The sequence below is a fragment of the Coturnix japonica genome, chromosome 4 (genome assembly GCF_054131305.1).
Source record: "Coturnix japonica strain WE chromosome 4, WE-NBRP24, whole genome shotgun sequence".
In the NCBI taxonomy this organism is placed as follows: Eukaryota; Metazoa; Chordata; class Aves; order Galliformes; family Phasianidae; genus Coturnix; species Coturnix japonica.
This window is the reverse complement of record NC_140666.1, coordinates 37833880-37860541: the sequence shown is the minus strand read 5'-3', so window position 1 is coordinate 37860541 and position 26662 is coordinate 37833880. Positions and strand designations below refer to the sequence as shown.

At 34.6% G+C, this 26662-nt stretch overlaps 1 protein-coding gene across 6 annotated transcripts in view; it reads left to right on the top strand.

The window, feature by feature from the left end:
* The window catches only part of LRBA (LPS responsive beige-like anchor protein), a 344265-nt gene that overhangs the window by 90678 nt on the left and 226925 nt on the right, over nt 1-26662 (top strand). For all 6 annotated transcript variants that reach the window (XM_085546513.1, XM_085546512.1, XM_085546511.1 and 3 more), the window contains 2 exons: nt 15230-15294; nt 23427-23535. In XM_085546513.1, coding sequence (XP_085402639.1) covers nt 15230-15294; nt 23427-23535 — 174 coding nt within the window. The remainder of the gene's footprint in view (nt 1-15229; nt 15295-23426; nt 23536-26662) is intronic.

Here is a 26662-nt window from a genome sequence, read left to right as displayed (position 1 = left end):
CTGGGATGAGCAGAATTTTTCCTTTTGTGTAGAGATTATGAGATGTATGATAAATGCTTTTGAAACCCTGTCATTCTTAATTGATTTGACAAGTAATAAGAATTGGAAAAAAGTGTATAAGCAATCCTGGTTGTCAACTGGTACTTTCTCCATTTCAAAAAGCAAAGAAGTTTTGGATATTTTAGATGTAGCTTTCATATTCTTAAATTTGTAGAAAAAGTGACAGAGCCTAATAGCTTTCTCATTATGACCAAGGAATGTTATATGCTGTATTAATTGGATTTTCTTTTTTATTATTGCTTTCTTTTTTCTAATTAAATAGAAGAACGTTTTTATTGAGCCTTTCTTTTGGTGCCTTAAAAATGATACCATTCTGGTAGTAAATTCCCCTACTTAAAACTTTAAAATAGCCTTTTTTAATGGGAATGGTATTGGTCTGGAGGTCAAGGGTTCTGACCCATTTCAAAACCTTTGACCTTCATTTACAACCCTTATGGTTTGCTTGCCTGACGAAGAAGGATAATGCAAAATTAATGTTTCTTCACATCGATTTATTCGTTTTAGTGCCTATATTGCCAAATTTATTTAGAGTGTGCTGATAGACATTTCATGAATACAAATGAAAGAATCATAGAAGGTGTGAAAAATCGGTAGTCTACATTGTCAATAAAATGCAATAAGAACAGTTACTTCTGGAGATTACACCTAATAGATTTTACAATGAACTAGTGAAGAGTAGGTATGTTTTCTAGTGTGCTTATTACTAACGAATGTACGTAGAAATTTGCTCATTTAGCTTTTCATTTTCTTCAGAAAAAAAGTGCTTTTATTCTAAAAGAAATATTAAAGTCCTTGTGGAAATTCTGGAATTTAGGGATGGTTACATTCTTAAACTAGAGAACATAAACTTGCTACTGACATTAAAAAAAAAATTCTTTTCCACCAATAAATCCATATGTGAGTTTTAATGTCTCTCATTAATGTGTTAGAGTAAAACTAATCTGGGTGCTAAATATATGTCTGAAAGCATTGTATTACCATTTAAAAATTAGTTTTTGGTATCCTTTCTCCTGGTTTCAATAATTAACGATTGACCTTTCCTTCTTTTTTTGGTAGGGTAATCTAATCTTCTTTTAAAATCATGTTGTGCTCTGTACTGTACGTCACTTGTTTGGTTGTGGGAAGTGGAAGGGATAAGGAATAAATGACGTGCTCTAATGCATCTATTTGTCATACGTGTCACAGTGCCATTTAATACTAATTTAATCAAATCGAGGATATAGTGATTGCTTAGTAGTGCTGGTTGCTGAGACTGAGGCTGTTCTTTGTGAAATAGTAGAAATAAACCAATAAAGTCACAAAGGCCTCAAAATCCTTTTAAAGTTGCATAGCAGCTGTAGTTTTTGGCAGAATATGAAAAATGATGTGAGAAATGAATCTAAAATTAGCTCCAGATGTATACAGATTGTTCTAGGGTGATAATTACATTTTTCACTTTGAATTTTCCTAATTCAAAGAGGTCAGCATGGCAATCACAGAAGTGATTTATTTTGTTAAGAAGTGAACTGTCTTTTGCTACATGAAAGCTTGAGAGATATGAAATTGAATTTCAAGACGACGGTTTTCAGATACTGGGAGGAGATGGGATTGAGCTTGATTGATTTTTTTTTTTCCTTTTTTTTTTTTCTTTTTCTTTCTTTCTTTTTTTTTTTTTTTTTGACTGAGATAGGGTGGGAAGGGAAATGATATCCTTTTGCTCAAATTTTAATTAATTTTTAAGAGGAGATGGAGAGGATGAAGTGCCAAAGATCAAAAGATCAGGTCAAAAACTAGTTTTTAATCACATAAATAATGTGCCTTAGTTACAAAGTAAGTATCTGCAAATTTGATTTAAAACTTCACAAATTTGTCAGCCATCATTTTATGAAACTGAGAGACTGTTCTGATTAATCTCTTTGGTGTTTTTATGTTAACCTCTTTCTGAAAATTTGTTTTAAGCATCATATATTTGTTGTAGGTGCTTGATTTATTTTTTCAAATATATTTATTTAGATTTATGTCTGGAATATTTTTTTTAGTAGCTCAGAATAGAGCAACAAAGTCTCACAAGTAATTTTTCCCCACTGAAATACAGAAATGGAGCTCTTTCTTCGGTAAAGTGATAAACAGTCTTAAAAAAAGATATTTCCATCAAAGTATTATTTCACCTTGTTAATGATTTTTCTCCTTTGAAGTTTGTGTATTCAGGCACATGGAAGGAAAAAAAAACAACACCTCAATACTGTGTTTTGTGTTCATGTTTATATTTTGATGTTTTGTGGTTTACACAAAGCAAAAGGAGAAACAGGTGGTTTGAGATGCAGACAAAAGGCTGTTTCTAAGGTGAAAACAGCTGTGTGTTTTTGATAGACACGCTACATTTTCAGACATGTGTCTGTGTGTATACTTACATTTATATAAATCTATCATAAAGAAATCCTTCATTTAATATTACTGCAGAGTGTTCCTGCTTATTTGACATTAATATCATTTTTGAAAGAATCGACGTTGCATTCAAGGCCACTTTATAAAAGCGTCGTGTTGCTCATCCTAACTCAGTCTGACACACATTCCAATAACACTACCTCCCTTCTAGGGTTTAAAACTAAATTTATGGCTGGGCATTGTGAAGTGCATCATTTAAAAATGGTTTCAACCCAAAACATCTAATAAATAAATAATGTGTATGGCTACTCAGTAGCAGACTTTCCAGACTAGAAATCATTCCATCGGATACTCAACAGTCCACTATCGGAGAGGGCTGTCAGATAAATCTTATAGTAGCTGTATTCATGTCCTGTAAATCACATGTTATTGTCTGAGCCTTCTGCCAGGTCATCTATTCTTTTCCCATTTATCAGAAATGCATACAGTACAGTGAACCTAGAAGCACCGTGTAGTCTGGGCTGGTATCCTGTTGGGGTAATTAAACAAGCTAAACAAGTGAGCTCCTGTGTCTAATATCCCTTTTAAATGAGTGACGTCAGGATGGTAAAGATGTTCACGTGCTATTGTAAAGCAAGGTTTCTGCTTGGGGAAACTTGATATCATCTTTGAAAATAGCATTTTCTTAGAAAATTATTTTCTCTGTGCCTAAACTAAACATGCCTAAAGGGGCATGTGTGTGTTTATCTGTAAAGTAAATATGCTACTGTGTGTCCTTTCATCTGTTACTTGTTTCCTTGAAATACTCCATCTAACAGGAAAAACTCTCACCTTCCCTACTCTTTCATGAAGTTTCTAAAACATATTTGTCTGTTACTCACAGAGAGTAACATATGTTACTTGTTACTCACAGAGAGTAACATATGTTACTCAGTACATACAGTATTTGTTCTATTATTGTAGATCCAAAGTGAAAAGGTACAATAAAAGGTGAATAAAGTTCTCTGTAATTCCTTGGTGCCTTTTAATTTAAAGAATGGGCAGCTCTTGAAAAATATGTTATCCTTTCTGTAGTAGATGAACTGAACTGTCACTGGAATATATGTAAGAACTAACTAGGCTGCTCTTGTCGGATTTGTTTTTGACTTGTGAGCATCAAAGTTTTCTAGACTATAAAATAGACTCATTCAGACTGACTCAAAGATTTTCTAAAACTGGTGGAAAGCCATCCAACCTTCATAAAAGTTTAGGAAATAAGAATTGATGAATACTGGCTTAGTGTAAAGAGGTTCTTGGGTCCTTCTGCTCCCCGTTGTTTCAAAGGCGCTATGTTCTGAAGTATTCAGTGCTTCCAGTTTAGTCTGAGAGCACTGTACTGAGGTGCCCAGAAATTACATCTTCCACAGGTGTGCCAGAGACTTTGTATTGTATGTTAGTCGGTTTGTGCAGTTTTGAATAATTGCAAGATTCAAAGAAAATCTGGCAGCCTAGCTTTCTGTAGGGGTGAAATGCCTGTGGGAGGAAGCAAGACTGTTCAGGGTCATCTTATTCAGCTACTGATTATCAAGATTCTGAAGCTGTCTCAGGTCTATGCTGTACCAAGTGGAGCAAGGCATAATTAATAAAGCTGTGTATGAAAATGCAGGATTGCCAGTCATTTTGTTAATTGCTATTGAGATAGTAATTGCAAGATTCTTAATGCAGTTTCTTAACGAATATTGTACTGCCACTGTAACTGGCACACAAAATGAAAGGTTTTCATCCTGTCTTTAAGGTGCTTTTGGATGGCAAGTATTTGGGACATGTCTTTTGAGCTTTTATATACAGTCATGCTTCAGGATATTTTCAGTGCATCAGTTTTTTATTCTGAACTCTTATCTCTTGAAAACCTATCCTGGTTATTACAAGGACTTCTCCAAAAGTAGTGCCTTCTGTTTTTTTATCTTGGCTCACAACATAATAGTGTCAGACGTGGATGTTGGCATGATGGTAGAGGCTGAAACTTTCCTGCCAGTGTCCCATTCTGATACAATTCCCAGCTGGTTCCATTTAAGTACTTTCCTTTGAACTGAATTATGTTGCAATTACACATGGAATTAGCTCTGGATTATGGTTTTTCTGGTGACCTAAATAGTATAGTAGACTTTGTCTCTTCAGAACTGGGCTATTGTAATAGATTCTGTGTGAAAATCCAGAATAATGCAGAGCTTGACTGTTGGAACCTCTCTCTTAGCTGGAATTCCTGTTCTTTTCTAAATGGTTTGAAACCTAGCTTCTTTAAAAAAAGAAATTAAAAAAAAAAAATAATCTGCATTGAATTCAATGGAATTAACTGAAGAGCCACTCTAAGCTGTGAAATAGGAGTTTCTGAAGAGGAATTTTGATAAAAATTGCTAATGATCACAGTAGTTGGATTCCATTTTAGTTCACTACATTTACAATATGTTTCAATACTACCTTTTTTCTTAGTGTAGTTGATGGATTGACAGTTTTGGTTTTTTGTTTTTTTTTTTTTTTGTTTTTTGTTTTTTTTTTTAAAATAAACTAATAGAAAGGGATTGGTTTGTGTGAAGTCTGTAAAGCAGGTGTGTATTGCCAGCTTCCTTAACAGTAGAAATCACAGAGGTGTATAATTTCTGAGCTGTTGCTTTTAACTATGGAAATAGATTAGAATATGTTGGGAAAGATTTGTCAGTACTGCATGAATAAAGTGGCCTATTCTTAATGGTGCAATAAGCACCATTGTAGTGGTTGCAGTAGTTAAAACATATAAACTACTGCTTTGTCTTTATTTCCCTACAACTTTCCATATTTTGTAGTCTAGGAGGTACATAAAAGGTTTACTCGCTCCTCAGTTTAGAGGTGGAATATGTGATGCGGAATTGTAAGGTGGAAAAAAGTTATGGAGTGTGACATTTAGCTTGAGAAAAATAGAAGAAAATCTTATATCTGCTAAATATGAGTTATTTTGGTATTTGATAGTTTATTAAATTGGGTTGTTTTTTGTGCTTATTGGACATAAATAATCATCAAAGCAATAGAAGTGGTTTCCTGATAAGAAATTGTTTTATCTGGACCTGATTTTGACCCCATTTGGAAAATGCCTTCCTTAATTTTCAGTGAAGCCACGGTGCTGTGGTGTGGACTTGGGTTCTGAGTTGATTCTTGGGAAAGTTCACTTGGAGAAGGCAGCGTGACACAGAGACTTTGGATAGAGGAAAGAAAAAGAGGCAGTGCTGAAAGAAAGAATGGCACAAAAGCCCTTAGAAATAGTTTGTTATGCTGAAGCAGAGAGGAAGAGAGATGAACTTCCCTAATGTCATCCTATGAAAATGTATATCTTTCCATTGGAAAAATTCTGAGGTGGAAAAAATAAGAATATCCCCCTCTCTCTTTATTTTTCTTTTTAAGTACTACATCTAGTGGTTATTCTGTGGCCTTTTCAGATATTAGAGACTGAGAAAATTTCTGTTACGAAATGACAGTTACTTAAATTTGGTCAGGAATTCAGGACATGGTGGTGTTGGTAGCAGTTGAATGGGAAATGAGTCCACTCCAGCTAAAAATATTAGCCTGTAGAATTTAAAACTGTGCTGAGAGTCTGTATGATTAATGTATAATTTTTTTTCATGTTCAGGGAAGAGAGCAGACTGTATAACTTAAATGTGAATTTTGGGAGTCTGGTGGGTTACAGGTCAATTTCACATCCATGAATGTACACTGCAGATGCTGCAGATGTTAACAAGAACATAATTTAGCTACAGAAGTGCGACTTTTCTGAAGAAAAAAGGCATCCTGTTGCTTCACCAGCACACTAGGACTTAAAAAAACACCACCATTTAAGGTGAGTTTTGTGCAGGGAGAGCACACCCTGTGGCTTGGCAGTCTAGTCAGAAGGATGATACCATGCTGACTTTATAACTAGATCTTTGAACAATATTCTCATGGGTGGTAAATGCAAAACAAAGTAATATCAACTGGCACTTAATTCTGCGAGCTCCCTGCTGATGGGGCTCTGCACTGAAATAGAATTCTTCCTGACAGGAAGTCAGCCGCGAAGTGTGGAGACCTCTGAAAATAAAGCGTGCCTTAATTTGACACCCCACTGTTTTACAGCTAGTCTGTTTAATTTGAGACCATGGAAAGAGGTTTGGTGGAGGGTAGGGGGTGAGACTGTGGAAAGTTCAGAGTGGCAGTGCTTGTCTTTTAAACTTCATACTAATTACACATACATTAACGTTTTTTGTTCATGTTAACAAGCCAAATCATTTCAATCTCCCTGTTGCCAAGCAGGAGTTTAAGAAAGATCTGTTGAGCTGAAAGTTGTGGCAGGAGGAGCTTTGCATTGTGGTGGTGTGTGGTTACAGTTTAAACTTGAGGCTTATTTACAACTTGTTTGTGCCTTTTTATGTCTCTCAGCAACTGGAAAAATCATCAGAGGGGCTGATGATTCACTTGTCTTTATGCAAATATTTTAAGAGATTTTTGTCAAGTGAAAAAGCTCGTAATTTGGATAACGCAGCCATGAAAATGATAGAGGTGCACATTTTAGGTGTTAGGCCCTACTTTGGAGCCAAGTCTGATTCAGAAGAATGAGCTGGATTTCTCAGTGCTGTCTGAGTACGTGCTTAAAGACACTTATTTTTATTTCTACCTCAATATAAATGGTAGTATTTTTATTTTTGAGCAAATTACTTTGTATGTGCGTGGGAGGATTTGCTGGGTATAACGTAATAGTGAATACAGTGAATAAGGAGCAAGTCTGAATGTAGAAGACAGGCAATGTAGTATGGAAGCAGAGTGTAATGGTGGGAGTGCAAGCTCATTTTTCTTCCCTGTATGTAAGTATATGTGTTTAATAATTTTGAAAACAATAAGCTCATATCACTTCTGTGTGTTCCTCTTGTGTTGTCCCTTTTTGTCACTTCTGTTTTTCTGACTTGTTTCATATGACTTAGTTTCTTGTTTTCCATTTCTGCTTTTCTTTGTGGAAGATTGGTACTTCAGTTTCTTAGTTAATGTCTAAGATCTCTGTCTTATTTTTCTATAAGCTCCTGCCTTTCATCTTTGCATTGAAAATAGCTGGTTACAGAACCCAAGGAGGAAACTACAGAGGAAAAGGTTTGCAGCTACATGAACTTAAACCTGACCCCTAATGTCGTTTCATGAAGTCATGGCAACAGCCTGCTCATGAGAGAGAGAGAAAGGGATAGGCTGCCCAAGGAAATTGCTTCCTCCATTAGAAATGAGGACCTGAAATCAGTGGTCCGCTCGCTTGATTTTTCTTTATTCTACAGTTTCTTGCTCTAGTAGAGAATGTAGAAGATCTGCAGTTTAGCAGAGTCATATCTGTCCCATGTAGTGCAATATGAGTTCTAGGGATTTAATTTTACTCATGAAGTCATGAGTTAGATGGTGACAAACGGCATGTAATAATTTTTTTTTTCATGTATGTGCTCGTATCTTTTTGAAACCAGATACAAAAATTAATTCCATGAGTTTTGGTAGTATGCAGGCTCTGTGCTGTGATGCATTTTACTGGTAGCATTCAGATTGTGCAGTTATGTCTTAATAATTTTTAATGGGTTTTTTGATTAAGTAAGTTAAGGTATTTTATTATTAAAATTCCTCTTTAAGAATATTCGATATCACCATAAATGATGACAACAGCAACTTACACCAAGATTTTATGGCTGTATGTAATTTGTAAAAGATTGTGTGTACTTTAGTATTTTATGTGGTATAACTCTGCTTTTAATATAGATTTCTATAGTTTGCAGAGAAGGCAGCAGTTGTCAGTTCTAAAGTAATCTCGTAGCTTAGAGGGTATTGTCTGACAAGCTGACTGTTTTTTATTCAGTATTTCACTGAACAGCATGGCACACAAGTATGCAAACTAATCCAGCTCTGTATGTGTATAATTTGTTTTCAGAATCTATAAAAACTTTCTGTGATGTGAACTCAAACTTTAGGTATTGAAATTAAACTCTCATTATAAGGTAATTTCAGGCATTTACCAGTAACAACATAATACCAGTTTGTAGGAAGCTCTGTTTACATGGAATGTCCCAAGTGGTTAAACAGCAGGGGAGTCTTCTGCTTTTAGTTAAATAACTGCTGTTTCTGTATGGCTTGTTTACTACTTCTTTAATTCTTAGTGCAGTGTGCTATTGAATTGAACATGCAAAAGTCAGCTAAGAGTTCTGCTTTCTGTGTCTCAGTTTATTACTTGCTGTACAATAATAAAGGAACTATTTTATTGGGTTAGTTGTAATTAACTTCAGCACTAGGCATTGGTATAAATCATTCCTAATCTGTTTTCTTTACGTTTTCATTCTTTTTAACTGGTTCAACATAGTTTCTTTCTGTCATCCTCTTACATAAGGACTGGGGTTGTAATTGCTTTTTTGAATTAGGCTGTCGGAAGCTAATGTGCATGTTGATCCAAGAATTGATTAAGGAACACTAATGAATTTCATATAACACTTTTAAAAGATTTGCAATAAATACCATGTAATAAATACTCTGTAGCAGTGATCTGTTATACTGTTAGAGTTCAATACGTTGTTGTCATGCTGCGCAGCTGGAAAAATGTTGCAGTATAAGGTACTTTGATTCATTTTAATGCTTAAAATAGTTAATGACTTTGTGGTTATGAATTACTTGAAAAATGTTCTAACAATTCCATAGAGTATGTTTTATAAAAGTAACTATTGTTATAAAAAACCTTTATTTCAGTGTTTTATCAAGAATAAAGTGCTGGCACAACTCACTTTGAGTTTTCAGCTCTTTGGTTCAGTCTCAGCATTTGATACCAGCTGAACCCTTTATCTTTTTAACAGACCTATCAATACATTTCTGTACTTCTGCATTTTCAGTTTGTTAGTTAACAGCACAGATTTAAAGCAAGTAAATACAACTTACAGGTCCTTTTCAATCAGTTTTGCAGGAGCAATCTCACTGTTCTTCAATTTCTTGTTCTTTCCAGGGACAGAGAGTCACACAGGCAATCTCAACTCACCTTTAGCATTCATTAGCAAGATTTGAGTGTATTTTGGAATATTTCCCCACACTTAAATCCTTGATATTATGTCTCCCCTTGAGAAACTGTCTCATCTAGTTGATTTTTATGCAACTTTCTCCTAGAAGACTCATTAATTTTTTTAATCCAAAGACTTCACTAGCTTATTTTTTTTAACAAAAAGCAACCTTTTTTTTTTTTTTTTTTTTTAATGGAATGCCAGCAGTAAATACTTGTTATTGTAACAGAGTGTGTTTGATAGTTTAAAAGTCTTATAAAAATAATTAGCTCTTTTATATAGTTCTGATGGCAGCCTAGCAAGTTTCCCCTGGAGCAGACTCTAATGAACAGGCCTTGATTTTTCCAGTTGGGCTTTTAGACTCCCTGAGGACTTGACTTCAGACCTCGAAGGGCAGCAGCTGCCATTTGTCTTCAGACTGGAGTTGCCAAACAGACAGACCATATACTAATAGGACACATTTGTTCAGCCTGAGTATGTGGAGCCCTGATAGAGGCATAATGATGATCATCAGTTGAAAGCTTGTAGCTGGCTAGGGTTAGAGCAACTTTTATCATCCTTATTGCGATCAAAACCTCTGTATTGATTAATCAGATTTCTTGACTTGTTATGCTGATGCCACGTTACAGCTTTCATATGTGAGATTTTGTTTAAATTTTGGTAAATTCAAAGCTGTTTGATAAGTTTTCCCCTGACAAAACATCACTAAATATTTTTGCAGACTACTGCTTTTCTCTGTAAATGTCAAGATTCAGCAACAGTGATGTGTTTATCTACGGAGGGTGCATGTATATAATTACTGATGTATATATTTTTTTCTCAATCAGTTTCAGATAGTTCTTACATTACTGTTTTTTCTTTTTGGTTAATTCCTCTTTCAGGTATGACTGTTCTAAATAATTGTCTTCAAATACATTTTCTGGTTGCTCTTACATTTAAAATGCCTCAAACCTGCAAAATTTTGCTGTTTTATACTCTACTTAGTAGGTGTTCATTCAATATTAAAATATTGCATGGAATTTTTAGTTATGTTTTCCCTAATTCCATACTATTTTTCATTTTTAATTGTATATTTGTAGATCTAAAAATGTTAAGCAGACTCTCTACAAGTTGTGTTTTCAGATGCCAGATATTCTGCTTAATGTGCAGGCTAGCTTTTTTTAATTATGGAAAACACAGCTGAGATATAATCTAGTTTTTGCTATGTATTCTTTATTGCTGAGTTCATTCATGCCTGTAGTGGATGTGGTGCTGAGAGAGTGGTGACACCAAGTACAAACACTGCTGAAAAGTTCTTGATAGTTTACTTTAGACACTTAAAGATTAGAATATCTCTATGAACAAGTTTTTCATGCAGATTTGACCTTTAGTCTAGGATATAATATGTCTCTTAGTCATATGTTAACACGTTTTCCCACCCGACTCCTTAGTGCTCTGTTAATAGTTGTCACTACCGAAGCCATCCTTCTCATTTGTTTAAGAATCAAAATAAATTTTAAAACTAGCAGATTTATGGGAAGTGTGGATTATGAAACAATTGACTGTCTGCCTTCTCTTGCATTTGAGTGTGCATTTCAAACATGACACATGATTGTTAATATGTTCATTTTGTTAGGAAATTTTTTTTAGGTTTCTGAGAAGTTATGTAAGGAAGATGTGTGAGTGTGTATGTATACATATAAACATAAAAAGATGACTTGTAAATAACGATGACAGTACTATTTGTTGAAAATGGTGTGTTTTTGATCTGTTGGTGCTTTTGGGAATGTTTTTGGGATGCGTATTTGTCTAACAGTGAGATCAATACATGGATTGGGCTCACAAATATTTTCATATAGCTTGAAGAATGTGTATTTTTGGTTAATTCTTTGAAATATGGTTCTGTTTCTTTCCTAGAAGTGTACAGATGAGGACGAATTGTACATTTGCTGTGTACATGCAAGCACTCAAAATTGCAACCCATCCAAATATTTTTGAAAATAAATAAATTCTGGTATTTAAGAGATTAAATTTGGAAATGACCATATTGCGTTAGTTAAGGGGTCTACCTTGCTTACTCTGTTTTACCTCTAACTGTGGATGCAAAGAAGAATAAAATAGGTCAAGCATATATGATGCTTCTCCTCCTCCTCCATGAGTTTTCTTCCTCTTTCCAGCTAATGTCAACGTGGGGTATTATCTGAGCTGAATTTTCCTTGCATACCCTTGTACAGTCTCTTCTTTATCCTACATTTAAGTAGTGCAGCGTTATTTAACAGTGGGTTCCACTGGTGTGTAATGCACTGTGAGAAGAATTACCTCAGTTTGTTCTCGAGCTGGCTTCTACTAGCTGATGCTTGTAGAAAAAGCTTTTAGATGGTCCAGGATAAATAATGAGCTCCTCAACCATTCAGAACATGCAGGGAGCCAACTACAAATGGAAGAAATGACTGATCGATTGAGTTGACACCTGAAAATCCAAGTTCAATGCAGACTTTAAAGATGTTGCCATAGAAAGAGAGACACAGCTTCTTTTTAAGAAAAAAAGAGGAGTAAGTAGTATAAAAGTCTTCTAAATGTATTTGAAGGCAGAATAACTACATGTGTAGATCTAGCTGAAATAAAATGGTACACAGTTACTAAAGATTGTTTTGCTAGAATAATCTCACTGCTGGTTGTAGTCTAATGCTTGCTGTGGTTTTCTGTCTACATGTATTTTCCAGACAAAGGAAATGTGGTGGTGATTTATGTTAATTTTAGTGTCAAATGACTGATCATTAGTTAAGATTAATTAAAAAAGAAAGCTGTAAAGTAGATTTAAAAAAACAACAACACGGAAATATCTAACTCAAATGGAATGATAGTTGGTTAAAATAAAAACCTTGAAGATTATTTTCTGAAGGGGTGGTTTTAATACCAGTGCTACTTCATGTTTTCAACTGATGATCTCTGTGTGCTCATAATGTGTTAATGAAACTTGGTGATGATATAAATTTTTTGCTATAAAGGAATGGGATATGATTTTGCTTATGAGAGAGTTGTGCAGTAGCTACGGGAAGTGTAATATACTGTTCTATACAAAACTACAATTCAGATTATGTTCTACATATCATTTCAGGAAAGGATATAGTACATGCATTTTGTCTTGAGTACTTATCAGTGTTTACAGATTCCATTAAGGAAGTAGGTGAAAAAATAATGAGCTAAGAAGTTTCCACATCAGACATGGTATTTGAGTAAAATGTGATTTCTTATTTGTCTTCTTGAAATGGTTGCTTTTCACTGTAGCTATTTGTGCTTAGTGCTTCTATTTTTTTATTTTTTCCTGCTTCACTATTCTCATTGTACAATGACCAAAAGCATTAGAAGTAGATTATGTCTTTCAGTTACTAAACATTTATAGCCATAGGAAATGATGGTCAATTAAGTACAGCTTAGAACAGGTATGAAATTATTGACTTTGTTGATCTTCTCTTACAGTCCTTCCTTAGGAAAGTGCTGAAATGTGTTTTGTAGTTATTTAGTTGCATTAGTGGTTGAGTTTGAGGCTTTTAACGTGTTTTTTCCCTAATACCTTTGGGAGATGGATAACTAAGATGTTGATATAATAATGCAATATGCATATGGAGTGTAATTGTTCGAGAGAACATATACTGTGGGGAAATATTGAAGGGATCATGAAATATGATGACCATTAGTCTTTTCTTTCAACTATCAAAACTAGCTTTAGGGTGTGTTCAGCTGGGATTTATGAAATTGTTTAGACTAACGCCGCTTTTGATGATGTCTGATGTAGAGAAAAATGCTGAAAAGTATCATGATAAATACCATTTCTTTTCACTTCAACCTCCATCTTCACCAATTAAATTTTCAAGTGTTGTAGTGAGCTCTGTTAATGAGAGAGAGATATTACTAACATAGAGCAACAGATGGGCAGTGTCATAGAAAGAACTTTTTTTTTTTTTTTTTTTTGCTTTTCACACATTTTGACTAACAGAATCATTTTAACAATCCTTGTACAAAGCTAAATATTTACAATTTGTTATTATATTAAAAGAGCCTTTTAATGGTATTAGTTCTGCAAATTATTTTATTTAGAATATTAACACCTAAAGGGCTTTTTTTGAAGTGAAATAAATATTCCTTAAGGCTATTTCAAACAGCTTTTCCACTAACTTGAAGTCTTCTAATGGTAACAATGAGAAGGCAGTGAGAGAGAACTGGAAGAAAGATGATGGGAGAAATATCATTAAAAACATGTAGCAGGAAGAACTGATGATACCACTGGGGGTATTATTTAAAAAAGAAAATAAAAAATCAATGTGATAGTATGTAAATGGAGTCTAGCTGACATTTAGAACATTACTTGACTAGCAATGCATATAAACTAGTTATATAAAAAGTAATGTAATCCTTTATTATTCATGAGGAGTAGTACCTCACAAATTCCAATTATTCTTAATTCTGACTGCTTCAACACTGCAATACTGTGTCGCACATGAAAAATGATTGAAAAATAGGAAATTAGTCGAATACTGAAACGTTTCAAACTTTTCATCTTTCTGTTGGCTTTTGTGAATGTCTGATCAAACCTTCATTCCACTAACTTAGAGAGGTAGTACCACTTTGCAAATCGGAGAAGTTAAAAACCTTCTGTGGTGATACAGTGACTACTGAATACTTCTGTATTTAGAAATCTGAAATTGATTTAAGTTCTATCTGCAGCTTTGTGCTTTCTGTCTTTTAGAATTGATAAGCTTTCTAAAAGAAATGGTTGCTAGGATTGCTGTTTTTTAGAATATAGCTGGAAGATCAAGAAAGCCGATGTGAAAGTGCTTATGATACTAAATTATCTGTCTGCATGGCTGTCTGTTGGTGGAGAAGTTTAGAACAAACTTAGTTAAAATGGTTACATCTGATTTAAATGAAGAGCTGTATTGTCTTCTTTCCAAATCCTTATTTTATTTTTTTCCTCCAAAATGTCTTGCACGTTTGTTTTTTGTTTCTTTGTTTTGTTTTGTTTTTTTAAAATTTCTGTCAATTTGTTGCTATTGAGTATAGGATTCAAAGTCTTTGTTTTGTTTTTTCTGACAAATTCTGCTTCTTTGTCAGCTTTCAAAATGGGAAGGAAGCCCTGCTATAGGGTCATATTGATTGGTTACTTCTCAAAATGTCTTTTCTGGGAATCAGGCAAAACCTGCATGTACTCCTGAAGGGAATGTGGAATTTTGCTATAGTTCAGGGTTCTCTTGAATGTAAGAAATGTGTGCTGCCTGCCTCTGTGCTGCTAGAATTAATTCTGTGTGTTAATCTTTAATTTAATTTAATATATATTGAGCATTGATGATGTATTATTTGGTAAACCTGATCTTTGCAGTGGAAGAGATGATATTAAGGTGAGAAGGCTGTTATCTGTATATATAATTACTATTTAAGCAATCTGTGTCTGAAGAATAAGCTCTAAATTTATTTGAAAGGTTATATTAGCTTTACCGAGTCCCACCAAGGCAAAGAGCATCAGTGAGCCAGAGGAGGTTGAGAATTAGCACACAACAGTGAACAATAGAGTTATCTGTGGGATGTTTTTGTGTTTTCTTCTACCCTCCACAGAATGTACCTTGGAATGGATGACAGATCTTTGTCCTTGCTCGCACAATTAATGTTTTTATGATTGTTAGTGGTATCATTCATCAGAATTTAAAAGAAGGTGTATGACTTTTTAACCCTGAATGGTTTTTGTTGGTCTCATTTTTACAACTGTTTTTTTCCTGTTTTCTCTTTCTCAGGAGTGGCAGAACTCCATACAAAAGAATGCTGGCCTTGCCTTTATAGAACTTGTCAATGAAGGAAGGTAAGTCAAAATAGCAAAATTAGCACTTGGGAACTTTAGGGACCTTAAATGACTTTGAAATACTCTTCTAGAATTTTACTTCTCCTGTTTTTTTTTTTTTTTTTTGCTTGTTGTGTTAGAATTTCTTTGAGTTTCAAAAGCATAAATTCATATTCTTTAACAGTTCTGCTTATTTCTAATAACAAATAAGAGATTTTACAGAATCTGAATGCTCTGGCTTCATTAAATAGACACTTATCAGGGTCATGAATTTTCTTTCTTCATTTGCTTGTGTGCTGTTTAACGCTGAAACTATAATTTGTATTTGACTAATCTCTTGAGGAAGGGAATTGATACTTGGAAGGTATTATAGTTAGGAAGTGTTAGATATGCCTTTCTCTGAAGAATTAGATACCATTTTCCTCATTAATTTTCTCTCTACTTCATAAAATGGAAAGGAAAATTATCCCTTTAAATTACAGAAATTGTGCTAATATTCCCAATTAGCCTTCATGTTCTGTCAGTAACTAGATATGTATGTTACTGAGACTTAAAGAAAATGACAGAGCAGTTGTTAGGGCCATGCTGTTAAACTTGTAGTGACTATTCAGAGCCATAAATATTTTCTTCATTAGGAATACATCGTGAGTCAGACTGAGGACAATATTTATGCTTTTGAAAGGATATCTTAATGAGTTAGGGAAGGAGTATTGTAAGAAATTAAAGAAATATTATTTTCTGAAGCAATATTCTGTTGGTGAGCAACTTAAACTGGTAATAATCTCAACAGAAAATTGATTTTATAGAATTAGGGCAGCTACTGAGCTAAAAATATAGAATAATTTATCACATAGATTAAAATGCTCTGTAAACGTCTTATCATTGTGGAAGTGTCTATTTAAGATTTTTTTCTTTTAAACTGCATAAATGTTCTCCAGATTTCTAGAAGTAATGAGCATTTTAATGGCTGCATTTCACTTTACGGTAAGGGAAGCACCATTTTGAGGCAGAAAAAACATTTTGCTACTAGTCTTGATCCCAAGGGCCAAGGTAAAGTAACAAGGGTGTTCAGTTACAGTGTTAAGATCTAGCCTGTAGTTGTTTCCTATTATGTGAGGCTGACCTGTGCTGACCTTACTTATAAAGTGCCTGCTATAAATTTGGCCCTTGATTAATGTTTTATTAGCATAGATAACGTAGAGATCCCACACACATGTAAACCGCAATGTAAGGTTCATCTGGGTAAGATGATTATCATGAACAAATCAGTTACTGAGTAGCAGCTACCTAGTAGCCAGTTTGTTTAGGTCAAGCATTCAGAGAGCGTTCTATCAGTAGAGTGTTTGGAATTGACTATTTTCTTTTAAAAACCTACAGTGCCCATCACAGACAGATGGAATCACTCCCCGCCTCCATAAACAACATCAATAACTTATAGTCTAGTCGTAGGAGAGTGGTTGTCTCAGGGACAAATGATCCCTTAAAGACTGAAAAGTGTGGTTTTGGTTAGCAGAAAATATCTAAGTAATTGTTACTTCATTTTTTTCATGACTCATAGCAGAGTTGTTTTTTAAAAAAGTGGGAACGTAACTTTCATTATGGGGAAGAGGAGAACCTTTTATCTGGCTCCATTTTCCTCCATTCCAGTTTATAGGAATTTTTAAAGTTACTGCTGAATTGGTCATTGCATTGCTTTGTGGCTTTTCAGCATTCACTAAAAGGAAGCTATTATCTCCCCTACAACATGAACTGCATTCCGAAACTACTCTTTTTATCTCCTTTATACAGGTCACACGTTATTCTTCTTGCACATACACTAACACTTACTTGAAAGCATCTCTACTTTTTCATAACACTGTGATTTTTTAAGAACTCCAAAAGCTGAAACCTTATAATTTAAAAAATGGAAATAGCTGAAAGATGCTAATTTAGACTTTTAACAGAACTATGTAACAATAGTTGAATTCTTAAATTGTCTCCTACAAATACTCAATGAAAGATGACAAGGTGTTTGTATGTAGGACAGAACTGGTTTCAGCAAGTAAGGATGTCTGTGGGGTACCATGATACATGGAGTGTTAGAGTAAATAAAATAATATTAAGGATGGTAAGAACTGCTTGGAATTTGTGGAATCACAAAATTGCTGTTTTCTGCTTTCTTGGTGGAAAATATCATCTTATAGCCTTTGTAAAGCATAGTTTTACTCACAACACTTATTACTCACTTTCAGACAGTTTATTAAGATACCGAAGGGTACTCCAGTGTGAAATTTGTCCTCTTGTCTTCCCGCGGTTGTTTTTCTGTGTGGTGTTGTTGTTTTTATTTTTATCAGGCAATTAAGAGAATGCTTCTGAAACAAAATGTTTCTGGAATCAAATGAGCTCTAAAAGAAGAGATCTAAATCTCTTCTTACATTTGCCTTGAAATGTGTTTTTTCCTTTTATGTGAAAGGTATGAATGTACCTCTCTCTCTCTCTTGCCAGTTGAAAGTTTTATGTTTTGACTTGCTGTGTTTTGGCTACGATTCCCTGGACAGAAATATGTGCAGAAAGTCTGCCTCTGGGACTCGTAAGGTCTGCAATGTATGTACTGCATTCAGAATGTGTTGGGCTGGGTTTCAGCATGTTCGCAAATAACTAGTATATAACATGCTGCTCCCAGGCTTTGCAGATACAGTAGGTCCATTGCTATTCTGTGCATAGCAAAATAGGTTTGTTCGAACCCTGAGAAATTTTGAATCTCCAAAACGGGGGGAAAAAATCTCTAAACATCGAAACCAGAGACTAGATTATGAAGATTCAGAATGACAACTGAAGTCTTTGAAGGCCAGGATACAAGCGTAGGAAAAAAACCCAAACAAACAACAAATGAAAACAAAACATCTGTGTAGAAAACCAGGAAAGTGTTGAATATAAGTGAAAAGCTTAAGGAGCAAGTATTGGAAAGTAATTTTCTGTACGTGTAAACAGGTGCAAATCTCAAAAGATAACTGCATTGAATGTTAATCTGTATTTAATAAAATGAATGTGCATTATACAATAACATTATGTCTGGAACACTGTTACAGCTCTTTGAAACCTTGTTAAAAAGGTGCCAGCATGCACTGCTGCCCTGTGCTCTCAGCCATGTGTGCAGCAGAAACATAGATTGTAAAACATTTTCCTTAACCTGTTGAACTTCTGTCAGTCTAGGTTTCAGTCTTGGTGCTTGCCTTTCACCTTTGGGTCCTCCCTCTGGGGACAGCCTGTTTTGGAGCTCTCAGCCAAAGACCTTACTGATGAGAGACCTTGTTTTACTGGAACCATCCTTTCAGTGTGATTGACTCACTCAAGTAGCCAGTCTTCTTCTTCAGAGACTTCCAAATTGTCCAGATGTCTTTCTTTTTTTTTCCTTTTTTTTCTCCTTTTCTTTCCTTTTTTTTCTCCTTTTTCTTTTCTTTTCTTTTCTTTTCTTTTCTTTTCTTTTCTTTTCTTTTCTTTTCTTTTCTTTTCTTTTCTTTTCTTTTCTTTTCTTTTCTTTTCTTTTCTTTTCTTTTCTTTTCTTTTCTTTTCTTTTCTTTTCTTTTCTTTCTTCTTTTTTTTTTTTTTTTTTTCCCCATCCTGGATCCTGGATCTAATAATCTTTTCTCCTTATGCAGGAGGTGTTCAAGCTATTATTTCTGAACTGGAAAAAAAGATGACTAGTTTGTGTTATTTTTTGAGTAAACAAATGTCTTTTTCATTAGATTCTTTTTTCATCTACTTAGTTAGCACACAACTCCTTTGCTCTGTGAAGGTTAGAACTCTCTCCTGTCGCTTTGATTCATTAGCACACTTTAGTGTGAAGCATCTCTAATGCTAGACCTTATTTTCTGTATCAGTCAGTGCACTAACAAACGTACTTGTGCTTGAGACTAGGCATGACAGTTATTATCCCCTTTGGGGTGATAATGGGTTTGGCATGGCAGGGGTTGAAGGATCAGCCTCCTAAGCATGCTGCAGCAATTATTCTTTCAGATTTTCAGTTGAAGAGACTCTTGGACATTATTAGTTTTAATTTTCTCAAGTACGGTTTTGTTGGTCATCTGAAGAACTAAGTGCTGTATTCTTCAATGTTTATACATCTGTAAATGAGCATTCAGACAGCATTTGGATGTTAGAAGATAACAACAACAACAGCAGGCCATCACATAAAGTTTGCTGGAAAGATGCCCTAATTAAATGTACAGAATACTTTTCTTCCCCTTTGCCACCCCCTCTCCCCCCTTCAAATTCTAAACCAAACCTATGGTTTCATGAATATACCCAGGAGAAGTAGAACTAGTGAAGCTGTTGTTTTTCTCTAGCTTTTTCTTATGGGTGGGTTCTCTGTAGTCTGATGAGGAATATCATCCAGTATTAGATTATGGGATGTTGTTTTTTTTTTTTTTTTCCCCCAAGGACATTTATAAGGTTTACTGTTTTCCACTGGATTTAAATATTATGTTTTGAGGAACTCCAACCTTCTGTTAAAAAAAGAAAGTATTGGTTGGAGTTACTCAAAGAATTCTGAAGTTACAGAGAGGAAGAAGAGGACAGGTAGCATACCAACCTAATATCCTTTGACAGTAAAAATTTCATTAACCAAATAGAAAAAGCCCCAAACCTCACTATAAATAGCCAGATAAAACTGGTACTATTCTTCCAAAGTATAACATATAGTAGTTTAAAATCTAGAATGCTGTAATCATCTGTATTTTTACAGTATTTTTTTTAGAAGGAACTGTACTATGTGAATTTTAACATCACCTGCTGTTGCTTCTCTTAAATTTCAGATATTACTTCTGACTGGTAATAGATGCAAATATTTTTTAATATTGGGATTGTTGGCAATCAAACTAGTTGGCCAATTACTCACTTTCCTAACAGAAAATAAGGGACAGATGTAGGCTGCCCCATTCAATTGTCTTTCATTTGCAATGGTGCGGTCACTTTCAAGGAATGAGTGTTAGAGAATGTGTTGCCATAGGAGCAACTACTGTAATGGAAAGTAGTTAGAAAAATACAGCTATTAATGAAAAAAAATGGATGATAACTGATACATTTAGCCTTTATGCATAACTGACCAAAAATGGCTCAGAAAAAAATAAGATAGTAGTGTCCAAACTAGAACTGATTTTTGACAGTCTGCTTCCATACAGAAACTGCACCTAAATCTTGGTTTGCAGGAGGAAAAAAAGTGTTTTCCACATTTTTTTCCTCTTCCTATTTTTTGCAACCTGCCATTCTGGTTTTGTAAAAGGGAGCTACGATGATTTATGTTCTGAGTTCTTATGCTATTGTTTTGCTTCACAGCAGAAGCAGCTTTATTAATGCATGGGTTTGAATTATAGAAGACCATTCAGCTAGACTTTAAGCAACGCGTGAAATGTGCTTAAAATTAGAAATTGTAGCCTGGATGTGTTTCAGAAATGGAAAAGTGATATGAGGTGGGGTTCTTGACACTACATGATTATCTTGTGCTTGTGTGTGCACCAAGATGTTGTGTGACATACACAGTCATTTTAAAAACAGTTCTTTATTTCACTGAGTTTTGTTTGATCATCTGCGCAAGCATTTAAATTGCATCTTTTTATGTAACTGGAAACATATGAGCTTTGCTGCAACTTAATGAACAAGCAGAAGCTTTTGGGGAGAACTGTTTTAATGGTTAAAAATTAATGTAAGCTTTTATTATTGGAGATGCTCATAATTTTGGAGTGTATGCATGTGACAAAGGTAAGTTTTGCTTTGGGGAATATGTCATTAATTTGTTGATTCTATAAGAAAGCAAAATCATAAAACGCTTTTGAGTGCCTGGGAATTCTTAAATGCTTTTTTATGTATAATGTTTCTAGTAACATCTGCTTTTAAATAGTAAATTAATATAGCAGTAACAAGAAGGTATTTATGCTGCACACTGTGTGTGTACAGGGATTGTACAGTTACTCTGTTCTCAGATTTTCATAATTTCTGTCACTCTTGATGCAGAAGTGAGTGCAACATCAGATTAATTTTCACTTACCTCTTACGGAGGCATGTTCTGAATGGCTATTCTTCATAGAGAAGAAGGGATCAATGTGTCCTCTTGAATGTCCTTTCAGAGCACTCTTTGGGTTTATACTCTTGCAAGTCCAAGGCAGCTTTCTGGTGACTCTGCACTGTTTACTTTCTTCAGTATTTTTTTGGGCATAAATGTATTCAAACTATGGACTTGCCTGTATTTTTCTGATGATTGATCAGGATGTTTGTAAAATATCAGAGTTCCACAACTGCCTTGCAGCTGTAATTCCAACACTTTACACATTGAGTAGTCAGATCAGTGTGTATCCCTGTAAGATGCATTTCTTTTTGATGTAAGAGAAGTTCTTATGTGCTAGGCTTATGAGGAGTGCAAATAGGAAAGCTTGCTTTTATTCTCCTTTCCTGACTATCTCTGACTATTTTTTATTTTTTATTTTTAAATTATTCTCTTGCAGTCTTTTTTTCCCTTGTTCCAAGAAGGTTCACAAAATAACCATTCTGCAGTTAGACATCAGAATAAAAAGATTTCTTGCTTTATCTCTAGTGTGTCCTTATCTGGTTTAACAATAAAAATCAGAATATCTTATCTGTTTGGCTGTAATTCCATCAATTAGTGGTTTTAGCATGTCATTCCATACCCAACAAAGGATGCAAGTATGTCTTTAACTTCCCACGTGGATTCTGTCTCACTGCTTGTTTTTACTAGGCTGTTCAACTTTTCAAAGTTAATGACATGAAATAGTCTGCTTTTGCAAACGAGGAAGAGTTTGTTTGAGATTTGAAGTCATGTCCCAAAGAATTGTGCTTATATCTTTTGTTAAGGCCTTATGCAAACAGGTTCAGTGACTTAAATGGTTGAGATCACGTAATCTGTCCCATTCAGCTCTTACTCTGCATTTTTCTTGGACTTGTAGCATGAGAAGCAATGAACAAAGAACATTTCCATCTCTTGGTGTTTTTCTGACTCTAGTTTTCTTGTCATAAGTCCACAAGTGGACTTGCGGAATCATGAACAAGATAGGAAATGAGACAGCAGAGCAATAATGATGCCAAACATACAGATGCCAAACCTGTAGTAACAGCTTAAGCTGAAGCTCAGCTAAATTACTTCTGGGTGATAAAATTGACATTGTGTGCATTAGAATGGACTCTGTGTAATAAAGCCTGCCTTTCTAAAGAAAGGATCTTGCTAGACTCTGAACTTGATGAAATGTGTTTTAGTTTGTTCGTGCAAGGAAACCAAGTGATTTTATGTTCTGCTTCCATGCTAGTGATGAAAAGTTAGAATAGGTTAAGAATAGGTATTTTGATAAACTATCCAGGAGTAAAGTATTTGTCTTGGTTATCTTTGGGTAATCCTATGGAAATGTGTACCTTTCAAAACAGTGTGTAGCTCCTGTCTAGCTCCGTATAGTTAGTTTTAACTTTATGAATCCCAGTGTATCTAATTAAAAAGGAAATGTTTTTAGTAACAATATGTGAACTCACAGAATAATTGGGTTGTAATTCAACCTGTTATATCTTCTGCCATTCACAAATGCAAGGTTTATGAAGGTCTCAGAAATCTCAGGTTGAATTACAACTTTGTTCTGTATATAACCTGAAACAATGTGTATCTCAGCATTTTGTTTGTGTGACTGAGGATATTTTGTATTATCCTTATTTTATAATATCCTTAAAATATTACTTAAGTATACACTTAACATAAAATTCCAATTTTGTACTTGGAGAAAAAAAACTATACTGCAAAAGTACAATTCACATTTCTTTTGATTTGGACTTCGTATTGGTTACATTAGGGTTTTCACTCTGGATATTTGTAGGCATAAGCTACTTACTTTTATTTAGCATGTGTTGTGTGTACTTGAAAGATTTTAATATGTTTCTCTATTGTAAGTAAAACAAGTTATTGTTTATGATATTTACATTTTGTTTGATTCTCAATTTAGTTTACTATTGAAATAAAGTTTTACTATTTGCCAGATGATTACCTTTCATACTTATTTATGACATTTACTTAACACAATCAAGTCAGTGTTATAGAACAGAGCTCAGTCCATTTATATATATATACAGTATTATTTTAGGATTTCTTCCTCTTAAGGCAGCTTTTAAATATTTTCTGTCCACAGGTTGTTGAGTCAGACTATGAAGGACCATTTGGTCAGAGTGGCTAATGAAGCAGAATTTATCTTGAGCAGACAGAGAGCAGAAGATATTAATCGACATGCTGAATTTGAGGTAAGAAAGGAGTTTATTGTTTTTTAAAGAAACAAACAAAAAGCATGACAAAACAAAACAAAAAAACAAAAAACAAACAAAAAAACAAAAAACAACCTCTGATGTAACAAACATATGGTAATTGAGTATCCTAATAATAGAATCATAGAACTGCTCAGATTGGGAAACACCTTCAAGATCGTCAAGTCCAACTACAACCTAATCATTCAACCCTGGCTCTAACAACCCTCCACTAAATTATGTCCCTGAGCACAACATCTAGACAGTTTTTAAACACGCTCAGGGATGGTGACTCAACTCTCTGGGGAGCCTGTTCCAGTGCTTAACAACGTTGCAAGCCCAGGCAATTCCATTGTAAAAGATGGTTAGCAGTCCTAGTGGGTTTTGATAGCTTGCTGCTAACTCTGGAGGGAAAGCCAGGCTGTGCATAGCAGCTCAGAATCTGCAAATCATGGTTTGAGGAGGGAGAAATTGTATCATACCACTTGACATGTTAAAGCTGTTTAGAATCACTGTCAAAGTACAACTGTGGAAGAAAAAAACAAATCCAAGCACCCCCACTCCTTCAGTCTTACTGAAGATGAATGATAACAGCCTATTAAGCACAAGACAAGAGATTACCTTTTTTCTATTTCTGTAGCTTGCTGTTTCACTTAATCCATCTCTAAAACCTTTTTACTTATATTTCACATGCTTCAGTGTGGTTTGTTATGTTTTCGTATTTTCATCCTGCTTAAGGGATTCTAACGTAAAATACAAGGCTTGGTTTTTATAGGCTTGTAATAAACATACGAGACTTTTTTTCAGAATCACATTAGTCATACCTCCAATTTTGGATCTTAGTTACTTCATTTAGCTCCTTTCTATGTACTATAATTACTGGGATGTTTTAATGAAAATGAAGTTAAATCTAACTAAATTTGCTAATACTCTGCTTAAAAAGTACTTAGTCTTTCTTCTGACATGTGATACTACTTGTGGTTTTGTTTTCAAAATGAAGCATTAAGGGATTGAAGGCACATTTATGTTTAACGTATTCCTAAACTGTTTTTCTCTTAAATCTTTTCTTGAAAAAATACTCCCCAAAGATGAAAGCATATTTGCCTTAGACACTGCTTATGTTCTAAAGGTCATCTATGTTGGCCCCAGGATTCAAGCTGTGCGTTGTTTAATAACATATCTGCACTTCATCTAGAGCTAGTTACCCCCTCCTGCAAACAGAGATGTTGTAAGATATCTACAGTACCATTTTGCAGTGGTGAAATAGCAGGCGTGTTTCATTTATTACATCAAGGGTTTGGCGACAGTCCTGTGGAGATGAAAAGTGCATCTTTTTACTTCGTTCCCTAATAATCATTGGACTGGGACATACTTGACATCTTTTGCTCTGAATTTAGGCAGAAACTCCCTGAATGATAAACAGCTCAGTTTTTTCCTTCGGATGCAATCCGTACACAAAGGTGTATGAATATGTGGGAAATGTGTGGAATATAGGGCTCTATCATATAAATACAGGCTACCAATGAATACAGTACTTCAATGACAACTTCACTATTATAACCTTACTTCAGTGTTGGAAAACCTTTTTATAATCTCTAGAAGAAATTTACACTGTGCATCAAGTCAGCTTGATTTATTATTAATAAATCAAAATTATTATTAATTAATCAGAAGTTATTAATACAGCTCTGAGTTTTGCTGTAGTTTAACTATCTAGGACAATGTGATGGATCAAGCAAAATGTTCAGTTCTTCAGGCTGAACTTAAACAGGAACTGGCATTGAGTTTAGTCTTGTTACTGTGTTGCAAAAAAGTTAAGATCAAGCATAATTTCTGTAGATGTGTAAAAATCAAGATGTACAACTATATGATTCTTCCAAATGCTTCAGTAGTGGTGTCATGTGGAGTTATCATTATTAATATCTGTGGCAGAATTCACTCAGCATTACGGTGATGTATGGGTTGCTTTTGTGCATGTGTGTGTGTGTTAAGGGGAAGCTGTTAGTTACATTAATTAGAATTTGCAGGTATCATATCAATAGTCAAAAGTTTCTGCATGCCACGTTGTATCCATGGGCTGGTCTGGTTTTCATGCTAGTGTTCTCAGCTTCTTTTTAGCGCCGTGGTACACTTTAGCCATGGTGATCCTTTTAAAATAATGCTGAGGTGTACTTTCCTTACTTTCTATTGCATCTAGAAATAGGCTTGATTGATGCCATTCCATCACTTAATGAGAACAGACCTATACTGTGTTGGGATGCAGACATGCCTTGTAATATGGTTGATAGGTATTGATATTGATGTCCTGATGTCATGAGTCTTAACACTCATGTCATTTTTTGTACTGTTAATATCTAAAGTGAGGATTTTCCCTGCTCTCAGAGTTGAAAAAAGTGAGCAGAAAAGATTAAATGGATTAACTATTTTTTGGGGGAAGCAGTGTAATTTTATAACACTTAGCCTTGAGGAAAAATATGTACTGATGTATTTCTTATTTCATTTTAAAACACTTTGGGATTGTGATAATTACTAGTTGGAAAGATGCAACCAGTTTACAAATGCTTAGGATTAAAGTCGGTATATCAGATCAGAAGCAAGCTTTGCCACCTGTGCAGTGGGAGAAAAGAAATGAGTCTTGATGAGTGATGGGCAACTAAGAAATGTGGTGAGAACCTGGTGTAGGAAACCTGCTTCGGCAGGGGGTTGGACTTGATGATCTCTGGAAGTCCCTTCCAACCCCTATGATTCTGTGAACTGTTGTCCATTTGTTCATTTTTACTTGCATTTCTGTTGTTTCGGATCACCTACGAAATGCTCTCCAGTAACACTGGGTCAGCAGAAATCCAACTCCCAGATTTCTTTTTCAAGATCTGTAATGTTCTTGCTGCTATGTTGTTTTAATTATCCCTTTTCAAAAAGTTGTGACAAAGATGATTATATATATATATATATATACATACATATATATATATATATATATATATATGATTTTTGATGAAATGTTACTCTTTCTATACTTAAACTTTGAAAATAGTTTTTCACCAATGTACATACTGCTAAAAAGCAATTATGTGAATAGAGCATAATTGTGAAGCAAGAGAAATTTTTCTCTGGTAAGATAGGTCTT